Source organism: Lathamus discolor, chromosome 8 (genome assembly GCF_037157495.1).
Source record: "Lathamus discolor isolate bLatDis1 chromosome 8, bLatDis1.hap1, whole genome shotgun sequence".
NCBI classification, from domain to species: Eukaryota; Metazoa; Chordata; class Aves; order Psittaciformes; family Psittacidae; genus Lathamus; species Lathamus discolor.
This window is the reverse complement of record NC_088891.1, coordinates 13,339,332-13,361,182: the sequence shown is the minus strand read 5'-3', so window position 1 is coordinate 13,361,182 and position 21,851 is coordinate 13,339,332. Positions and strand designations below refer to the sequence as shown.

Genomic DNA, 21,851 nt, shown 5'->3' with positions numbered 1-21,851 from the left:
CATTAGTCTTATGGCTGTTTAATTTTCTTGGAAATACTGGGATACCTCTGAAGTCTTGCAAGAATCCTACCATCTGTATTTAAATGTCAGTTTTATTTTTTCCTTATTTGACATGTTTTTCAGCTTTGAAACATTTGATGTAAATAGCTTTGAACAATTTTGCATCAATTATGCTAATGAGAAACTGCAGCAGCAATTTAACCTGGTATGTTCCTTTTTTTGTACAGTTCTTTAACTTATTTTGCTTCAGTTTTGAGAATATTAATAATGGATATTTGCAAATGCTATTTGTATTTGAGTAACAGGTATTTCTGGATAATGGCTCTCCAGCAATAGATAAAAATAGTGATGTACACACATATAGTTATGAAAATTTCTGAGTTTATTTTCTTACCAGACAGACACCTAGTATACTGTCAAATGCATAAAGATCTGGTTTCTGCCTTACGTATACAATCACACACGTGCACCCATTGTATTTATTTTCTTCCTTAATTGTAACCTTACAGTTTCATAATTTTCACATATCTAGCATGTTTTTAAACTTGAACAAGAAGAATACATGAAAGAAGACATCCCATGGACTTTAATCGACTTCTATGACAACCAGCGTGTCATTGACCTTATTGAAGCCAAAATGGGAATTTTGGAACTTCTGGATGAAGAGTGCTTGGTAATTTAAAAAAACTGTATAGATTTTTACAGGTTGGGCTTGTAATCCATATTTTGTCCTTTTTAATGGGAAGTAAAGCATTTTCTTTATGAAAGAAACATTAATGTTTGCCCTCTACTTGGTAATTTTAATTGTAGCCTATTTTTCTCTTACAAAATTAAGGACCTAAAGCTAGATTCTTACCTCGAAGCTACCCCAGATTTCTGCACTGTGAGAGTAGTGTAGTACTAGAACAGGTTGAGCAGAGGCACAGTGGACGTCCCATCCTTTGATACTTTCCGGTCTCTGGGAGATGTTTTAGTGATATTGCCAAGTCAGAACCCAAATCATGTAGTAATATGGGAGAAATTAGGGAACATTCCCTAACTCATTATCTTATCTGTTGTTCTGCCCATTAGCATTCTTAAGGATCAGATTGTTCCTGATTGCAGGTAACACCCTTTATTGATAATAAGCAGTTTTGCTGTTCCTAAGAGTCCCTCACAGTTTGGTTAAAGAGGCTGCCCTTGTCGTTTTTACAGTTACCCCATGGAACAGATGAAAACTGGCTGCAAAAGCTGTATAATAATTTTGTCAATAAAAATGCACTCTTTGAAAAGCCGAGGATGTCAAACACATCTTTCATCATTCAACACTTTGCTGATAAGGTAAAGTGTAAACAGTCCAGTCTTATTTCACCCTGTTTCTAGAATTAGCTCATTCAGGAAAGAAACCAACTTAGGAAATAGAGGAAATCCCAACCACACTTCGAATTTCTATAAAATCAATCTTCAATACATACTATTAGTTATTTATTGGTAATACTGTCTGTGTCATGCCATTTACACATAGGAAGTGCTTAACATATTGGATTTGAGAATAGGAAAATAATCAAGATAGAGACAGAAAAAGCGTAAAATGTATAAATAAAAGAGGTGGGATTGTAGTCCATACATATTTTAGTCTCAGTGATTTGCATTTCAAATGTAGTATTCATTGTTTAGTATTCAGATTTGAAATCACAGAATAATGAAGAGGAAAGAAACTCCTAATGAAGGCAGAGGGAAATTGCAGTTGATAGTGGATTCTGACAGTTTGTCCTGCTTCTAAATTTGCACTATGCATGTTTGTATTCTTGCCATAGTGAATCTGGATAAAGCAGCGTTTCAGTCATCATTTTAAGAAGAATAAAGATCTGTTGGCTACCACAACTTACTAAAAATTATTGTTTTGGTAACTGTTGCTGTATTTGTATATGTGTAACTGAGAAGTTGATAATTTCACCTGTTTGCACAGGTAGAATATAAATGTGAAGGATTTCTGGAAAAAAACAGAGATACAGTACACGAGGTATTGATTGAAATCTTGAAAGACAGCAAGGTTTGTGAGCAGTCAGTAATGACTGATTTTTCTAAATACCTGATCTTACTGGGATTCATTCACATCTAATTTTACAATATTGTTCTGATAAAGAGTTTTTTAAGAAGTTGAATCCATTTGTTTAGACTTAATTTTTATTAATATTCTACAAGCATGTATTTTTACCGTCAGAGTAACACAAGATGAAAAAATGCAGTGTTCGCCTTTTTCATGTATGTGCATTTACTTTGCTAGGTATGTTGTGGGGTTTTTGTTTGGTGGTTTGGGGTTTTGATCGGGTTTGTTTGGTTGGTTTGTTTGGGTTTTTTAATATCTCCTTTGAAGAGCATTTTGGAAGCCCTATAACTGACCAATTCACTTAGTTTTTTTCCCATAGTCATTACATGTACCTTTGATGGGTAGTGTATCAGTAACAGCTGCCTTTGTTTATTCTTCAAGAGACATTAAGAGAATGCCAGGGCAGGGAAAACATCAGATGTCTTATACGTGCCTGCTGCTTCCCATCTGCTTGAAGTTCCTTTTGAGTCTACAGACTTGAAACTTCAGGATTACTATTAAGAAGCAAACTTCATCTGAGCAAAAACCGTATTCTAAATCTAAGATAAATACTGTGAAAATATAACCTTAAATGGTCTGATTTTAAATCTGTTCTGTATTAATGTCCATGTGTGCTCATACTGAAATGGCTTTTGCAGGCCACCTTAACAATTACTGAGTTTTGTCTGTGAAATGTGTGCGTGCTTCACAATAGACTCAGAGTTGTTGAACTGTTTTTCAATTGTTGTTTGTGGCTTAAAAATCTGGTTCCAAGTCCTGCAATACCTGGCCCAAGCATTAAGGCTTCGCGTTTTATGTTATAGAAAATGTCATTTTTGTTTAAACGTTATTGCAGTTCCACAACATCTAACTGTGATTCTTTCACCACTCTTTCAGTTTCATCTGTGTGCAAATTTTTTTCAAGACAGTCCAGTGTCCATTTCACCTTTCAGTTCAACTATTAACATAAAATCTGCAAGACCTGTTCTCAAGTCACCTAACAAGCAACTCCGGATGACGGTTGGCAGTAAGGTACTACATAAACGTACTGTTCTATGACGCTCCTGCTCTCAGGGAAGTGTTCTGTGCAATCTGAGTGGAACATAGGTACTGTATTCCACTACTGTCCATAGGGGCTATCCAGTTTTCAGTAGGGGCTGGAGCCAACCGCAGTACAGTGCTCCAGGTCTGGGTATAAGTAAGTGAGTTCAATTTATATATAGGAGACTGTTAGGTACTGCAGGTCTGTTATGTTTCCTGCATTTAAGATCTAAACCCTAAGAAAATCTCCTAGTGTCCAGCCAAAATCTAACATACCCAAGATTCAACTTCTTGCTTAGCTGTAAATGTTTCATTAGCAAAACTGTTCTGTCTGATATTTTCTAGTTCCGGAATTCTTTGTCTTTACTTATGGTGACACTCAATGCAACCACCCCTCATTATGTGAGGTGCATAAAGCCAAATGATGAGAAGTTGCCTTTTGAGTAAGTATGTTTGTGGTGTTGAGCTGTTATATTACCTTCAAAGCTAATAGAATATTTCTCTGTTTCACAGTATCTACATGTCAGCAAGTCAAATTCTTATTGTTGAACAACTTTCCATACAGAAAACATTTTAACTTTCAAGATTGCTGAAGTGGAAAAAAAAATAATGGTCATCTTACAAAAAACGGAATTATTCAGTAGTGGTTATTGATACCTTGAAGGATTTTAGGATAATGAAGAATTTTTAAGTCGGATATTAGTGTTTGTGTATTTGTCATAACATTTCTAGGGGAGAGGTTGTCCACCTTTAATTTAAGTGGATGGATATTTTGTATAGCTGTGTTTGTTCTTGTACAGTATGGATTAGCACGGGTTTGTATTTAGGGAATAAAACCCACTGCCACTTTCTTTGTGAACTTTTCTTTTTTCCACAGAGATATTTAGAAGAGCTTTAGAAGTCAAAAGGTGTGAGCAGTGTTGAGCACAGCGTTGGGTTTTCCAACAATTTTGTATAATTTTAATCTTATAAAATAATCATATATGTAAGATAATTTGCAAAGTGTCTATGACCTTCTTGATAAGCACTAACATGTGAGCAGGAGTGAACCTTGATGCAGCTATTGGTCTGTTTAGTGAGCAGAAGCACTCTGGTTTCAATTACACAGCTTTCAGCTGGAAGGTGGTGTAATGGCAAGTGAAAAAAAAAGCTCTTACTGTATCTGAGTAGGAGGGAAGAGGCGAACTTTGATTCTAAATTCAATTTAAGTGTGTTAGCTCATTTTGCTGAAGCCAGACAAAATCTGTCCATTCAAAGCATATTACAAATGGCACTGTTTCACTATCACTGCTGTGAGACCTCATTATTCTGTTTAATAGCAATGAGGCGGGGAAGTAGCTTGGGTAAGATAAAACCATGTCTGAATCAGACTAGAAGAGTGTACCATCTGAAAGAACAATCAACAGTCTGTCATCCACAGGGATTTCTTAGCTAGTACTGAATTCACACTGTAGTGTAGTGCGCTGTGGGCATATCAGCTCTGGTCCAGAATTGGAAAGGGTCTTTCTATGCCTTGTGCTGATAGTCTTGAACCCAGATATTCATGAGTAAATCTGGGTTTATTCATTTGCTCTTCCATTTGGCACATTTATTCAGTTTGCCAAAGAGTACCAAGAGTTTCTTCCCAATAGACTTCAGGGAATTTATCTCTATGTATGTTGTGTGCTGAGAGTGGCATGATTCTTTGCCCCTTGCTAATGTGAACTGTCAACATTAATACAGAAAGGAAGCAGGACTTTCCAAGAGAGAAATAGATGCAGTCTTCCTTTTGTTTTGAGAAAGAAAAAGAAAACCCAGGTAGTCCCTATCACATATTTTGAAAAACAAACTGACTAACAAAACCCTAACTGTTCTATGATTCTCTGATTCTATGACTGTATATAAAATGTAGGGACCCCTGCATCCTAAGGGCAGAAATGGAAATCCAACTAGTAGAATGCTTCTGATGATCATAGCATTCTAAACCAAGCAAAAATGTAAAATATAACTCTGTCGGGTTTTTTTAGGTTTGATTCAAAACGAGTTGCTCAGCAACTGCGAGCATGTGGTGTTTTGGAAACTATTCGAATTAGTGCACAGAGCTACCCATCCAGGTAGGGACAGCAGCGGGCCTCCATCTGTCAAAAGTACTTGAGTGCCTCTAAGATGAGTTGCATTTGCTAACTGTTAATTTTCCAGGTGGACTTACATTGAGTTTTTCAGCCGTTATAGCATCCTTATGACACAGCAGGAACTCTCCATAAATGATAAGAAGCAGATTTGCAAGATCGTTTTGCAGCGGCTAATCCAGGTTGGTTTATGTGCAGTGACCCATCATGTATTATAGTGTTTATTATTAATAAACAGTCTTTTTTGCCAAGAGTAGTATCTCACTCCTCAAATAGGAAAGATGTTTACGTTGCTATTTTCCTGATACAGTGTGTCGCACATAGGCTTGTGAGTTAATAACCTTGTGTTGTGATGCAGTCATGATGAGATTTCACCTCTCTGTACTTAATATCTTCGCTTGTAACATGGAAGATAGTCTACCTATATTTATAAACCAGCAAACAGTAAATTATTCATTTTTTTCAGGTATTGGGAGTTTACGCACATGACAGGGCTGTTGGTGGTGTAATGCACCACGTTGGAGAACTGTTCTAAAAATGTACTATTTCGTATATTGCTCCTACTTTTAGACAAGCCTGTAGTGATGAGGCTTGTCCAGTGATTCAAGTCATCATGTCGGGACTGAGTTCAGAATCAGGGATGTGTAATACCAAGCACAGGCATATTTGCAACACAGCTCTGGCACAGGCCAAGGGTTGGGAGCCTGAGCTTAAAAGCAGCTGAGTTTCTGCTCACACAGCTTGCTCATTCAAGGCCAGACATGTACACCAGGAGGTGGTGTTGAGCCCAAGGAACCGGACTTGTAGGAGGGCATGAAGAGGTTCCTTTCAAGGCCTTAATCCTCCCAGATCCTCCCTTTAATTTGAGATCACTAGGGTACAATATTTTGGATGTGATTCTATGGTTCTTTCCACATAAGTGGAAATTTCCTCCCATGTGCTTCCATCTACAAATAAGGCAAAGAGGATATTCTTACTTAACAAGATCGTGTCATTTCAGAGGAGCCTGCCTGAACTGACAGTTTATAAAAGGAAGAGTGTCTGGTCTACAATAGTAGACTGAAAACTGAATACACCCACTGTTTTCTTTTCCAGGATCATAACCAGTATCAGTTTGGGAGAACGAAGATTTTCTTCAGAGCAGGACAGGTTGCTTACTTAGAAAAGCTGCGATCAGACAAACTGAGACACGCGTGCATTGTGATCCAAAAGAGTGTTCGAGGCTGGCTGCAGCGGAAGAAATTCCTTTGCATAAAACAAGCAGCTCTTATAATACAGCAGTATTTCCGGGGGCAGCGGACTGTACGGTACTTTTGGATGATAATGAATTTGCTGTTAGGGTGTGCCTGGAGGGATAGAAAAGGTCGAACTAATGCCCAGCACTAATTTGGCAGTGTAATCTTTATGAATGAGCATTTCAGATTGTATTTCCATTTCCTCCTGACTGTAATTATGGGCTTGAACACGTTCAAGTTGTTCAGGTGATATGAAGAAAGTGCTCTAGCAGGTTTCAGATGTCTGCTGGATTCCTGAGAGGCCTGCCTACCCGTAAGCTCACTACTTAGCTAATGATGCATGACCCAGTTGTCGGCTTAGGGCTTACTGCTGAGCTTCAGAGCCAGAAAAGAAATGAGGTAGCAGAAAGGAAAAGCAATTTACAAGGGTTTACAAATTAGCGTGTAAAAGTTATTAAAAGGAATTATGCAGCAGAGATACTGCACCAGAAAAAGACCATCAGAACAATTGCTTGTGGAACAGATTTCAAAGATTGTGGATAATTCCCTCTCTCACTTTAATTGAAGAAAAAGCTGTATTATTGATAGTGGATGCCTGGTTTTAATACCTTCTTTTTGTGTGTGTGTGTGATTTGACTGGCCAAGCGAATGAGTATGAGAAATCTAATATGACCTAAGTAAACTTCATTGTCTTTTGAATCAAGGCAAGCTATAACTGCAAGAGCTCTGAAGGAAACATGGGCAGCTATAATGATTCAGAAATACTGTCGGGGTTACCTGGTCCGTAGACTTTGCCAGCTCATCCATGTGGCTGCTGTGACAATTCAAGCTTATACAAGAGGATTTCTAGCAAGAAAAAAGTATCAGAAGGTACAACCTATCGAAAGATTTATTTCAGTAACTGGAAAGAGCTATTGCTCTGTAAGAAGATGGAGACAAGGGCAGTGAGCCCTAATACTTTACCTTGTCCATGCCTGGTTCTCATATCTTCTGCTCAATTTTTATATCCTTAAAAGACTGTAATAATACTGATAAACAGTGTTTTATATTTAATCCCTGAGCCACCAAGAACTCTGTCTGGTTTATACCTGATGCGAATCATTTAGTGTGATTACTACAGTGGTTCAAATGTGTCTGCAGTCTGGGTATTTCACTGTGTTGATACTTCCATGAGAAGCTTTGTCATTACCAGTGTATGCAGAGTCACGAAATGTTATAATTGATGCTGATTGAGCCATGTATAATTACAGCCAGATGTTAATACTTTATTTCAGATGCTCAAAGAACACAAGGCTGTGATCCTTCAGAAGTATGCCCGTGCGTGGCTTGCCAGGCGCAGATTTCAGAATATTCGGCGGTTTGTCTTGAATATCCAGCTTTCATACAGAGTTCAGCAACTGCAGAAGAAGATGGAAGAGAAGGTGGGGGCCACCAGTCAGCTTATGATTTGCACTGACTTTTTATTGTATCTGTTTTATTCAGAGCTCTCATGTTGACTAGAGGTTTACGAGAATTACAATATCCATACTCAACAAGACAGGAGAATATGTAAGGAATATGGTTCTTTATAATATCAATAGTATTCTTCCTACATCCAGGTAGCAAGAATCATCTAGGGTTTCCTGATATTTTTTGGGTTAGTTGTGCCAATGGAAAGAGTCTCTTTTTTGAATAGTCCAGTCTCTGGGTGGGATTACTTCTATTGGGATGAAGGATACTGCTCTTGTGCAATGTTATTTTGTAACTTTTGGGAATTCCATATTATGGCTATTTGGCAGCTTATTTCTGAGAGCCATACCAGCCAAACCATCTTTAAGATGGTAGCTTTAATCTAGTTGATGGAAACAATCCTTGGTTGAAATAATCATGACACGGGATGGTGAGCAGAAATAGGTCAGGGGCTTCCTTCAAAGTTCTGTTAAACAGTTTCAGGCGTGCATTTTTCTGTTTTCTTTTAACCTCATTGTAGAGTAAAGAAAATCATAGTTTGCTGGAGCGATTGACCAGTCTGGCTTCAACCCATATGAATGACATGGATACAATTCAGAAACTTGAATTGGATCTTGAAAAGTTAACTGCTCAGAAGAGAACATGTGAAGAGAAAGGGAAAAAAGAGAAAGAGGACAGTGACCAGGTAAATTCTAATTCCCATCTGCATGCTTTTAATTGAAACATTTGGGTTTTTTCAGTTACTGGATTTATCAAATGCATTGTTCAAGAGTTACGAAGTAACTTTACATTCGCGAGGGGGGGCATCAGGGAAGGAAGGGAGTCCATATATGCTTGTTAAAATGTAAGACCTTCTGTGACCTATTTCATCTTCCTTTGTAATTTGTATATTATGCTTATTTTCTATGCATACAGAAAATCTTAAAACTCGAGAATCAGAATAAAGAATTACAGGAAGAGAAAAAGACCTTAGAAATAAAGCTCCAAGAAAAAACTGAGGAAATGAAAGGTACGTAACTAAAAGGAGCTTTAAAGGAGTTAGAGTGGGTTGAAGTTGTAAAGTCAGGTTTTCAGCAAGGGCAAATAACTTTTGTTCTAATGAAAGCAGTATAAATGCTGAATTTACAGTAAATCTAAGCTTCTCTTGCTTAGAATGTGAAGTGGAAGTGTAATAATTAAATTTGTTTTTTAGTAGCAAAAGCTCTCCTCCTGTTATGTTTCCCATCTCATGCATACGTACTCCTTCAAAGTGTCGCTTTGTCCTTTCTTCCTTTAATATGCAACTTTTAAGAATCTAATTTCAAAGGACACAGACAGCACATGGGATCAAGTATAGTTTAGATGAATAACACATTGGTGTTACAGAACCTTTGTATTCTATAGCATTACTTGTAAAATTTGCTTTGTTAATTTTTGGCATTTGTGAGAATAATTTCAGCCTTAAAATATGCTAAGGATTACTTATTAAAACAAACCTCATTGTGCTCATACTGTTTTAATAAATACCCGTAATTGCATGAAGGTCTTTGAAATATTGAAATCTTTTTTGACAGAAAAAATGGATGACCTCACGAAGCAACTCTTCAATGATGTTCAAAAAGAAGAAAATCAGCGAATGTATGGAATCTGAATCTTACTGTTTTGAAGCAGACTTCATTTCTTCTCTTTCTCTGCCTTCCTTTCTCCTTCTGTAAATGTATTATACTCACATCATTATGAATCTGTCAGTGTTCTTGGACATGAATGCTGGTACTGAAGTACTTCATGTACAGTTGAGGAAGAGCATATGCTTGTTTGAGGGTCTGTCACACAGAGGAGATAATACTGTAGACTTGAGACTCTTCTTTGCTCTTGCAGTTTCCTGTCTTTTCATGTGTCTTCCTGAGAATTGAAAGGCAATCCCAATCATAATGGTTTCTTTGGAGATACCCTCAGAATTTGGTCAGGACTGGAAGAGCAGATGATGGCCATACCAGTCAGAATTACTGTGAAGTAAATATTAAAGTCAGAAGATTCAGCTAGAAGGAAAGGCAGTGTTTGTAAAGGACATTTGGTTAAAAATATGGAGGAAAACCTTAGTTTTTTCACCCTGTTGGTATTTCATTTGCAGTACATCGTAGTACATTTATTTAACATTTAATGGCTGTTGCTTTGTAGCATGGTTTCCTCAGATCCAGTGTTTATTTCCCAGTAACTCTTTTCCAGTATTGGACAGAGAACCTTAGGTACCAAATAAATGCTGTTCTCTCAAGTGTGAAGAGTGCAATCAAGGCACTTTTCCTGAGGGTTGGAAGCTGTGTGGTGTTTCAGCTCAATCTGATTTCAGCTGCAAGTAACTTCAGACTATGCTAAGAGGATTTCTTTGCTGGTTTTCCTGCTTTGCCCCTTAGCTATATTATGTTTGAAGCCACTCCATTCCAGCAGGGACTAGTAGAAAATTGAAAGATTCTTGCAGTGTTTTACTGAGAAGAACAGGGCTTTCTGTTACGCCCTTCTTCAGTGCTGACTGTGGCCATAAATGTAGCATGAAGCTGCTCAGGTAGGCTAACTCTCAGAGATGGAGAGAATTAGCCTTTAAGTGGAAATGAATTAGTTTTGCCTTGAATTCAGTTCCAATATCTGAGTTATATGTAGTGAAGTCTAGGCTTACTCTCATCCCATTGTCATCCATTTTGTAGATTGATTCTGAGGATATAGGATAGCATTTTCATGTAATTATGGTTCAGTGAAACATGTTCTTCAAATTAAAACAAAACCAAAGCCCACTCTTATGAATGTAGGGAAATAAAATCACCTCCTCATTGCTTTATTTAGGATACTTGAGAAAAATTTCCAGAATCAGAAACAGGACTATGAAAAAGAGATTGAGTTGCTCAAGGCAGAAATTAAGATTCTGAAAGAAGAAAAAAGTCAGCTACAGAATCAAATTCAGCAAGAAATTGTCATTCAGGATGGCTTGAAGACAGAAGTAGGACAACTCGCAAAACAAGCACAGGTGAGACATGACACATTTAATTTTGGCATCTTTGCTAGATAAAGTGAGTAGAGAATGTGGGTGTTTTATTTATATATATTATATTAAAGCGTTATATATTATTTTTATATATATATTTATATATATATCACTAATTTTTTATCTCCAGTGCATTTTTAGAAGTTGTTGTAGTTAATAAGATGCATTTTATACACCACTATGTTGCATATAGCCCACAATATAAGTCACTGCTTGCAGAAATAAGTGCTTGTTTTGAAGAGTAGTTGCGCCTGAGTATTTGCATGTTTAAATGTGTGTGCCTTTTTTTCTTCCTTTTCCCAAGAAAGTATTAATTTCTCAAAGGATTTTTCATAAACGTGGTTTATAAACTGAACCTGAAAATAGTACGTTTGTATAAAGTCACATTTTTTTTTATGTTTTTGATCTGTTTTAATCAATTCCATGACCCAAACACATTTTCACTGCATCACATTACTACTCTCTCTGATGCCTGAGAACCAGGTGCTTTAAGCACGTTTTAAGCCTTCTACCACATGCACTTGTTCTTAATTATAATAGTCTTTATGATATAAGTGATACTCAGCCCTTGTCATTCAGTCCTTGTCTCAGTTCATAATTTTTGTCTTGATTCAGAAAATACCTGAGTTGCAAAAGGAAATTGAACTGCTTCAGACACAAAAATTGGATGTTGAAAAGCAGGCTCAGTCACAGAAGCGAGAATTGAGAGGTAAGGTACATACTACGTAATTCAGAGAACTTACCAACTACAGTTTAAATGGATTTCTTCCATCTTTGCTTTGATGAAACCCCAGTTCTCTTTCCCATCCCATAGAGATTTCATTCTATTCATACCTTTACTCAGAAAAAGAAAAAAAACCCAGCAGATGAGTTTTACAAAGTGATCGCCACATACTGTGATCTGGGGTAGCCCTTTGAAGAAACTCTGAGTTCAAACATTTCTCTTTTGTGTTCAAAAATCAGTGGTAATAACTTACACCTCACTTAAAATTTAGCAAGTAGCTTGTAAACACCCAAGAACCAAGAACACAGAAATACTGTGTTATCTAGACAGGCTTTCACCTTAGGTCCAGTAAATGTCAGTTGTCCAGATTCAGAACAGAAAGAGGTAACTTTGCATTGAAAGTTTGATGTGTTTATTAGGTATATCACCAATGCTTATTTTTATCTGGTGCACCTTACATGTCCAGAAGTAGAACCAAGTCCCTCATATTCTTGTAGTAAATCACATACATGTACTGAGTAACAGGAAGAAACCTTGTAGATTGAGGAATAGGTTGGTTTGATTTTTATAATCAAACTTAGTTTGAAATGTGCTCAGAAAATTATTAATGTAATAAACTTTTCTCTTTTTTTCCAGAAAAGATGTCAGAAGTTACAAAACAGCTTCTTGAAAGTTATGATTTTGAAGATGTAAGAAGCAGGTAATTTTGTTCTGGAGTCTGCTCTAAAAAGCTTAGGAAATGCATTTTCTTCACCTGCACACTAATGATGCCACTAATGATTCTAGACTCTCTACAGAGGATTTGGAACACCTAAATGAAGATGGAGAGCTGTGGTTTGCTTATGAGGGCTTGAAAAAAGCTACAAGGTTAGTTCAGTTCTCCAATGTTTTCATAACTCCACGCTGTGATCTAGAAAATAAATGGAAAGATCGGTGAGTAACTAATCTGACAGTGCAATGCTGAACATCTGGTTAAGAAATGAACAAACCCTACATTATACGACTGGCTGAGCAGTTTAAAATCAGTTTAACAAACTTTTACTACGTCAGTGAGATGCATGTATGTGTCACTTGGGGAAATGTGTTTCCTCTGAGATAGAATCATAGAATAGTTAGGGTTGGAAAGGACCTGATGATCATCTGGTTCCAGCCCCCCTGCCATGGGCAGGGATACCTCGCACTAGACCATGTTGCCCAAGGCTCTGTCCAACCTGGCCTTGAGCACTGCCAGGGATGGAGCATTTACCACTTCTTTGGACAACCCTTTCCAGTGCCTCACCACCCTCACAGTAAAGAACTTCTTCCTTATATCTGCCCCGAACTTCCTATTTAAGTTCCATAGGATGCGTAACTTTCAACTCCCTCAATGCACAGGTAATGCAATGGAATGTCTGCATGTTAACAACAGTACTTTGTTTTCACTTGGTAATCCTGACCCATTGAATCGAGGTCTTACTAAATCTGCCATGTTCTTTCTCCCTCTTTGTTTAACAGAGTAATGGAAAGTCATTTCCAGTCTCAGAAAGAAATATATGAGAAAGAGATTGAAGGTTTGAACTTTAAAGTTGAACATCTCAGCCAAGATATTAATCATCTACAAAAATTATTTCGAGAGGAAAATGACATAAATGATGGTATTCGACTTGAAGTTAGCAGGCTAACTTCAGAAAACCTGGTAAGATCAAGGTGTAGTGAAGCAAAGTGTGTTTTTGTTACTTCGTAATACAATCAAATGTGTTTGTGGCATAAAGACCTCAAAATCTGGTGGTCATGTCCTAGAGATCTCAAGGCTCAAACCAGTATGGCCATCTAAGACTGCACACCCATACAGGCTTTTTCCCTGCATGCTGGGTAGTGTGTTAGGAGGCAACCACATTTAGCCTTGGCTGTACAGCTTGTTGGGCGGCCTCACAGAGGCTTTTTCCCTTTACTTTTCCTAAACCTGAATTGAGGTTTTAATTCTAATCACAGAATGTCAACCGTTCTACAAACTCTGGCTTGGTGTGTAGCGCACAGACAGGCTTTGGCTTCTGTTGTTGATAGCTAGGGGACACTGAGAACCTTTAGAAAGCATTTGAACCCTTGTGCGTTTATGTGGCTGAATACTCTGATTTTATAAGAGAAGTTTTGGACTTCAAAATACTGCCAGGATGTCCAGTGCAGAGCTCATACGATATCTTGGTTGTGCTTTTTGCAGTTTCTCAACAATGCAGGGAACTTTGAAGGGGTTAATGATTTGTACAAATACGCAGCTTTATACGGGAAGTCATGAAGAAACTGGTATTAATTTAGGGGGGATTATTAACACAGAATTTTAACTTAAAGATTAATCAGAGGTTTAGCAGTGACCAGGAAGGTAGCTCGCAATGCCTTTTTAATACCTACCTCATATGACTTCTCATCTGATAATTAAAAGACAGTTATTTTAGGTCAGATTATGTGTTAAGGCTGAATACTGGAAGTGTTCCATCAGATTATGTGTTTTTCTGATGGAACTCTTCCAGTATTCAGCCTTAATGAGAAGCAGTTTTGTGATACTGTAACGTTCTGTGGGTCAGTGTTAAAACAGTGTCTGAGTCTGAGTTATAACTGGGTCTGCCTGGATGGAGTTAACCTTGCAGTGCTCTAGAATGCTGCATTTTGCCTTTGTGGCTACGACAGTTTTGTAAAAGGAGTGTTCTGGCTGTTGCTGAAAAGAGCAGGCAGAGTGTCAAGGCGTTCTCTTTCTCCTACTCTGCCCCATCTCAGTCAGTTGAACTGGAGATGGGTAGGGAGCTGGGAGGGCACACAGTCCAGCCAGCCAACCTGAACTAACTGGAAGGATGTCCCCTACCATATAACGTCATGCTCAGCTATAAAAGCTGAGGTAGAGGAAGAAGAAAGGAGGTGTTTGGCTTTATCTTGGCTTTATCTTGACCCAGGTATTTTCTTGCTTCTGCTCTTTCTAGTCTCTTCCTTGTAGTTCCAGGATGTGGGTGGGTATATGGAGGGAGTGAGCATTTTTGGGTGCCCTGCTGCTGGCCAGACAGGCTCAACCCACAACACCCACCTTCAGTTTTCATTGCAGTGAGACATTCAGGTTCAGAATTCAGTTACTCCATTCTTTCCCTGTAATCAGAGGACAGAAATGAGCATCTTTTTCTCAGAAGCCTCTTTAAAGCTGTTTCTATCTCTCAGGTTGACAAGTTCGATGATTTGATAGTGAAAAACCAGATGCGTATGGGGTTTATGGTGCAGTTCTGAGGCTCTCCCCACCAGAGGGCAGCTAAGGATATCAAGTTACTAACAAATTGCAGGCAAATCTCGTTATTGGTACTGAGACATACATAAAACAAGGAAGTGCTATTATTCCAGAAGGTAATATATACCATAATATATACCACATTATGTTTCTGCTGAGTGAAAAATAACTAAAGAAATACTCTAAAAACAAAGCTACTTAAATTGAAAATATAAGGAAAAGTTGTAAATAATGTTATTTTTAATTGACACAGAGAAATTAAAGCCACCATATAATTTCCTTTAAACTAGAACAGAAGAATGGTAGTACTGGGGCCAGTCCAAACATTTCATTAGCTCACTGTTTCATTTCTAAGAGTGGCCAGCAGCAGATGCCTCCAGAAAAGCTAAACAAGTCAGGCAAGCAGGTAGCACTGCTCCCACACAGTCTCTCCTGGTTTTGACTCTTTGCAGTTGAAGGTGTTCAGGTGTCATAGGAACTGTTGCAGACACTTGAAAAGAAGGTGCTGAAATGCGCAAATCTCCCCTTCTCTCTCAAAGGTGATCCCAGATCTTAAACAACAAGTTTCTGAACTTGAAAATCAAAAACTGGATCTTGAAAACCGTCTTCAAGAACAGGCTATAAAGCTGAAAGGTAAAGTACCAACACGGTCCCTACTCTTTTGGTTGATTAAGATTAACACAATGGATTCCCTATATTTGAATTTTGAAAAGCTGAAGCAATATTGCATAACTTCATTGCCTTATTACTTTCTTACATTTTGCAGCATAACGCAATGAAAAAACGTGTATAGTTACTAATAATATATAATAATAATATAGTTATATAATAATAATATAGTTATTAGTTATTAATAAAATACATGCAAGTATGTCTGCTTTTTTCTCTTTTTTTTACCTTTTTGAGGCCACTCAGTTCTGTGATCTGCAAGTGAATTCAGTAGGACTCTGCTAAGAATAATGGGCTATGCCCTTTGGAAGAACTCATAAAAAGGAAGGATGTTTTGGACCTTTAGGCATACTCTATGAGGTGGACTTCGGAGAGTGCTGAAAAATTCAGAGTGGGAGACAGGGAAAAGTTCTTGCTAACTTTCCTTGTTCGAAGGTTGTTCTCCGTTTAGGAGAGCACACGCTGCTGGGGATTCCGAGTCTCTCTACTGCAGTGGCTTCCTAGGGAACTGATTTAAAATTTGGAAGCAGTTTTACTGCCAAATGCAAGAAGTTAGTGGAGTCAAAATTCCTCCTCCCATAGAGCCTTCTGTGTGGTGGGGAGGAGTATGATGTTTCTCTGATACATATCTGGCATGGCATTCAATTTCATTAGAGGAAACAAAATTATGAGTATAAGAAGAGATTTACTGAATACCAGTCCAGAACAGTAAGAAAATAAGATTTTGTTCTTCCTTTTTTTTTTGGGGTTTTGTTGTTAATTATTACTGAAAAAATGAAAGAGATGTCTCATCGGCTGCATTACGAGCTAGAAGGGGACAGAACACAGAGAAGGTAAATATGTAGTTTAATGTTTTTTATGTAAGAAATGTCATTGCTATAAGCTGTGGTAACAGAGTCATTTATACTCTTTAAAGTAGCACATTCGATGTAAGATTTGCCTTACGGCCTTGTGTACAGTTAATAAGTAATGAAAAGTATAATACGACTATGCTTTAACAGAGGAAGAATAAAATCCAAAGCTTCTTATCTATCTATTTTTAGAAATAATGAGGCCCAGAATGAAGTAAACATAAAAGAAAAAGAGGGACTGAAAGTCAAAGCCCAACAAATTGAGGGTATGAGCAATGGTTTGATACAAGATGAAACCCAGGATGAAGTACAAAGCAAGATAAAGCAAGAGACAACACGACTTACTGTCGAAAACATGGTGAGGAAGTGAAATCACAATTAAGACACTGTACCTGAAATGCAGGATAGAGGAGATAATGTGATTTCATGGTGTGGACAGGATGGTTTCTCAAATCACTGGGGGAGAAGAATACTATGAAGGTTTCATGTTTCTTCTATCAAATATAAGTAAAAGCACATCATAGTGTTCTTTCATTGTGGCAATAACATGTAGCAAAAGAAGACATTTTTTAATTGTGGTCACTCTGAACTCACTGAAGTTTATTATTACAGGATCTTGAGGAAAAACTAGACATGAAAGACAGAATAATAAAAAAATTGGAGGATCAGATCAAAACTCTTACCAAGTCTGTTGAAAAAGGTAAGATAAGGTTATGTGATTTCTTTGTAATAATAGCTTTGAATGTCTTTGTAATAATAGTTTTGAATGGTAGAGTTTGGGGCGGGGTTAGAAATTTAAGTCCACAGAAAAAAAGTGCAAGGAGAACCGTCAATAGAAATTACATGAAAGTCCTTTCCTGTATTTTTTAACCCAGCTAAATAACAGGCACATATGGAACCTAGACTATATGATAAAGATTAAGCCAGAAGCATAATATTCTTTCAACAGAAGTTAATACGTACTCTCACACAAACTGTCTCTAAGCCAACAGAATGTTAGTTTTGCATTGGATGAGTAACTTCTCCCACTAGCCTTCAAATGACAGATGGTTCCTGATATGAAATTAGTTTGTACAAAGCTCTTCTATAGGAAGTAATTCTATAAAATACTCTGAAAAGCATTGCAGAGGTGACTAATGTAGAGATGCTTTGTTCCTGTTTATTTGCCATATAAATGCAAGTAATTCCACTGAATCCAGTGAAACTATTCACATGAATAATACAAATGTTGCTTAACTCATAATGCCTGCAATCATAAGTTAAAAACATTTTTGTGAACATGCCCATACTATACTAAGAAAACTGCCTTTCTCCAGTAGTTTGTTCTAATGTGAACATTAGCTTAGCTATTTACCTGCAAATAACAGTGCTTTCATGTTTGATAGCTGAAGCTCATGTGCCAGCTTCATCCAAAGAGTACATTGGAATGATGGAGTACAAAAAAGAAGATGAAGAAAGGATCATTCAAAATCTCATCCTCGGTATTTTAGTAATACTTCAAATTTTGTCAGTAGTCAAGAGCAGTCAATGTAGAACACTACAACAAAAATTACAAGGCAGCGTATTTCACTTACGTTTGAAGTTGCCTTTTCCACACTCTCTTACTACCAGTACAACTTGGAGGCTCTATATTGTTCTTGTTCCACTGGCAGACATTCTATGTACGGAAGTGCTTTATCTGTGTGAAAATAGTCTGTCTGACTCTACATAATGCTGACTCTATCATCTTTTCTATTATTTATTCACCTATAAAGCTATAAATCTCAAAAGCACACCAGGGACTTGAATTTACTTTCTTCCTTGGTCATCTACTAAATCTGTAAGTCACTGGGTTTATATCCATGTGTGACGGATTACTGCCCTGTCTGTTCTTTCCATATCATTCCCTCCACTGGAAGGAGCTGTATTTTAGTGTTTCTCTTGTAAATGAATTTTGTCCTTTCTCTGAGTTACTTTACATTATCAGTCTTACTGCCAAATCAGCTTTTTGCATTAGCTTACAATTAATAGTAAACTCATCAAATTTTCCATGTACATTAGTACCATTATTAAACATTGTTTGGAAACTACACCTTCCTTTTCTTGTCACCTACTTCAGCTTTGTGAATGTTTGTATGTTTGCGAACAGAGGTGTGTCATTAAGCAGTGCCAGAATTTGGTGAGGCCTTCAGTGCACAAGTAAATGCAGATTGCTTTTAAAGTTGTCCTGCCTGGCACAGCCCATGCTGGCCTTAGAATTTGCTACAATATTCTTCTTCTCTGGAAGACTTCATTAATACTGTTACAGGAACAATACAAACCAGGCATTTTCAGAAACAAGCAATTTGTCAGTAAATCAGTTATCAAGTGACTGGTCACTGAAGAAACGAACCCGATAGTGCTTGTCTTCTTCAGAATGATACACTGAGTCATTGAATTTTTGTGTAAAAACCTGATGACTCTCCTTTATGCAGATCTAAAGCCGCGTGGAGTTGTAGTTAATATGATACCTGGCCTTCCAGCTCACATCCTGTTCATGTGTGTGAGGTATGCAGATTATCTGAATGATGCTGACATGCTGAAATCCTTCATGAATGTAACCATTGATGGCATCAAGCAAGTTGTTAAGGTAGGAATTGTGTTTGTCTGTACTGTACTGTACTGTGTGATTTTTGATGTGAGGTTTATAAGGTGCACGCGCAGTACCTGGGGAACGCTGACACTTTCATTCGCTAGTGTTCCTGTAATAGAATAATAATGCTAAGTGGCACTCTGTTTGAAGTTTGTAGTAGTACCCGTGTAAAGCCTCCAGGTAAGGTTCTACTGCGCTGAACACAGAATGCACAGAATGCATTCACATAAATTATTTCTATCTGAAGAGCTTGTTGACAGGGTCATTTAAAGTATTTTACGTTTTACAATTAGGTGAAATGCACCCGTGCTGTCAGCACTGGTACAAGTCAGATGGACAGAAGGAAGGTTGGTATGTCTGGCAGCGGGCAGGTATCAGAGTTTTAAGAGGTTTTTACATTGCTGTTCTGCTCTTCTAGTCTAATGGGGGGGTTGACATGTCGTTTGGTACTGCATCATTAGTACCCAAGTCATTCAAGTTATGCTGCCAGCCAGTTTACAAAATCAAGTTACAGATAAGAATTGTTAGCCTGGTTCATCTGCATAACAAATGTGAATGCTTCATTATGGACTTATAATGCCATGAAACACCAGGCATGCTTTGTAGCACAGGCAGGAATGGACTATGGTTTATGCAGTTGAGTTTGTGGTATACAGAATGCCTATAGTTTGTTCATAAATAAATTTATACCAGGGTTTATCCGCTAGAAGAGCTTGTGTTTACTTAGCTAACAAAAGTAAAACATACTTACACATAGTTGAAGTGTGCTTATATGTAGTTCAGTTTCATTTGTGTATACAGGTGGTCACACTTTTTTTGCAGGAAGACCTCCATGCTATGCGTACAAATGTGTAATACTGTTTGGTTCAGGCTGCTTCATTTAGCCAGTCTGTGATATAAAAAGACTTAAACAGCGTTTACCAAATAAAAGAGGGATCTTTGCTATGTGTATATTAGCCTGAAAACACAGCATGTTTTGTTCAGCTAACATGTTATAGATAGTATATGCTCCTCCTTCTATAATTAGTCTCTATTACATCAATTCTGTAACGGTCTTTAGTTAACTTAATACCATTGTAAGGTTGCTTTACTTACTGTTTTCAGGAACATTCAGAAGACTTTGAGATGCTGTCCTTTTGGCTTTCCAATACATATTATTTTCTTAACTGTTTGAAGCAGTACAGTGGGGAAGAGGTAGGATTGATTTAATTAAATAATTTCATTACCTTACCTTTGATAGACTTTAATTTGGAATTAAAAATAGTCATAATGCATTCACCAGCACACCAGTGTTCCTTCCAGATATTTACACATTCACATTGCTCTGCAGTGGCATTGTACGTCTTACACAAGTAATGGGACAGTACAGAACTAATGGATCAAGTGAAATCAAAGAAACATTAAAGTGCTAAAGTAGGTTAAAGACATGACATGGAAAGTGCTACTTAATTTGAACTCTTCCATGAGTTTAATATGAGCTGGACTTCAGATATCCAGCTACTTAAATATATTAAAAACAGTTTTACTATTTTATAATTGTGACCATTCAAACACCTACTGCTGCCAAAATAAGGTTACAGAAGAAAACCTCAGGAAAGGAGCAAAACAATAAAATGACCAGGTTTGTCCTTGTTTCTCTTGTTTTTTAAACTAAGTTTAATCCCAAGATTCAAAATTCTTTCAATTCTTTTCAGTTAATATAAAATCAGTTAATAGAGTTTGTGGTGTATTTGGTAGGTTTTATAGACTTAGGTAGACTTAACTGGAACTGCATAAACACGTAAGAGTATAGTCTTCAGGATTAAAGCAAAGAGGTACCATAAAGCCTTGAAATCACGGTAACTGTGCAGTCTAAACACAACACTCCCTCTTGTGGTCATCTCGAGAACATCTAAAGAGCATTGGAGAACTGAAAACATTAGAATTTAATGACAATCTTTTATAATTTGGTTGCAGATTTTTAATCTGTATTTTTAATGAACATTCAAGACTTCAAACAAATTAGGATTCAGCCTAGACTTGAAGTCAGAACTTTCCTGATGAAAAGTCCAAAAATTAGATCCCTTTGTAGCAATAAAATGTAATTCATAGTTGTTTTGGTTTGGTTTGGTTTTTTTTGTCAACATCGTTTAAATAACTGCATTTTGCCTTTTTTTTTTTTTTGGAGGGTGTGTGTGGGGGTTGCTTTCTGTTTAAGTGATGTAGTAATTGTGCCAAAGTTCACTGAAATTTATGCATGTCTTTCCTTTGGCTTTAGCAGCTTAAGAAACAGAGTAAATGCCAACATAAACTGGAAAGCTAAGTACAGGAAGCCCAGAACTGGAAGCATCCACTGAAGTCAGCTGTAGCTTTGACTCATTCTGAGGCTGTGTTCAGCCAGTGATAGAATGAGTTACTCTAATACATTACATTGTAGTAACAACTTACAATGTTATGTGATTTCTAATAATTATATTCACAACTTGTAGGAATTCATGAAGTGTAACACTCCACGTCAGAATAAGAACTGTTTGAAGCATTTTGATCTCTCGGAATACAGGCAGATTCTTAGTGATTTGTCCATTCGTATCTACTACCAATTCATTGTTGTAATGGAGAACAGCATTCAGCCCATGATCGGTAAGACAGCAGCAATCCAAACAGGCTTCAATGTAGCTTCTGAAGTACACCAATAAAGCTTATACATGGAGAAAAAAGTGGGATAAGCTTCTTTTTCCGGTTGATTTATAGATATGAGTACTGGCATCTGTGTTTCTGCACATATAAATTCCACTGAATGGTATGTCCCCATAGGGTTTGGAAAGACATTCTCCTCACATTTCCTGATGTGGGATAATGCTT

At 37.3% G+C, this 21,851-nt stretch overlaps 1 protein-coding gene across 3 annotated transcripts in view; it reads left to right on the top strand.

Annotated features, from left to right (window-relative positions):
• The window catches only part of MYO5C (myosin VC), a 35,097-nt gene that overhangs the window by 8,700 nt on the left and 4,546 nt on the right, over positions 1 to 21,851 (top strand). The window contains exons 11-37 of one of the 3 annotated variants that reach the window (XM_065688766.1): positions 124 to 205; positions 533 to 673; positions 1,195 to 1,320; positions 1,949 to 2,002; positions 2,966 to 3,100; positions 3,455 to 3,552; positions 5,116 to 5,202; positions 5,288 to 5,399; positions 6,313 to 6,524; positions 7,157 to 7,322; positions 7,727 to 7,873; positions 8,422 to 8,586; positions 8,817 to 8,910; positions 9,455 to 9,518; positions 10,716 to 10,896; positions 11,530 to 11,623; positions 12,275 to 12,338; positions 12,425 to 12,505; positions 13,133 to 13,313; positions 15,419 to 15,512; positions 16,330 to 16,381; positions 16,592 to 16,757; positions 17,012 to 17,099; positions 17,785 to 17,880; positions 18,853 to 19,007; positions 20,115 to 20,204; positions 21,479 to 21,629. In XM_065688766.1, coding sequence (XP_065544838.1) covers positions 124 to 205; positions 533 to 673; positions 1,195 to 1,320; positions 1,949 to 2,002; positions 2,966 to 3,100; positions 3,455 to 3,552; positions 5,116 to 5,202; positions 5,288 to 5,399; positions 6,313 to 6,524; positions 7,157 to 7,322; positions 7,727 to 7,873; positions 8,422 to 8,586; positions 8,817 to 8,910; positions 9,455 to 9,518; positions 10,716 to 10,896; positions 11,530 to 11,623; positions 12,275 to 12,338; positions 12,425 to 12,505; positions 13,133 to 13,313; positions 15,419 to 15,512; positions 16,330 to 16,381; positions 16,592 to 16,757; positions 17,012 to 17,099; positions 17,785 to 17,880; positions 18,853 to 19,007; positions 20,115 to 20,204; positions 21,479 to 21,629 — 3,176 coding nt within the window. Of the gene's footprint in view, positions 1 to 123; positions 206 to 532; positions 674 to 1,194; positions 1,321 to 1,948; positions 2,033 to 2,965; positions 3,101 to 3,454; positions 3,553 to 5,115; positions 5,203 to 5,287; positions 5,400 to 6,312; positions 6,525 to 7,156; positions 7,323 to 7,726; positions 7,874 to 8,421; positions 8,587 to 8,816; positions 8,911 to 9,454; positions 9,519 to 10,715; positions 10,897 to 11,529; positions 11,624 to 12,274; positions 12,339 to 12,424; positions 12,506 to 13,132; positions 13,314 to 15,418; positions 15,513 to 16,329; positions 16,382 to 16,591; positions 16,758 to 17,011; positions 17,100 to 17,784; positions 17,881 to 18,852; positions 19,008 to 20,114; positions 20,205 to 21,478; positions 21,630 to 21,851 lie in introns of all 3 variants that reach the window. The other 2 variants (XM_065688765.1, XM_065688764.1) reach the window with 2 other exon arrangements.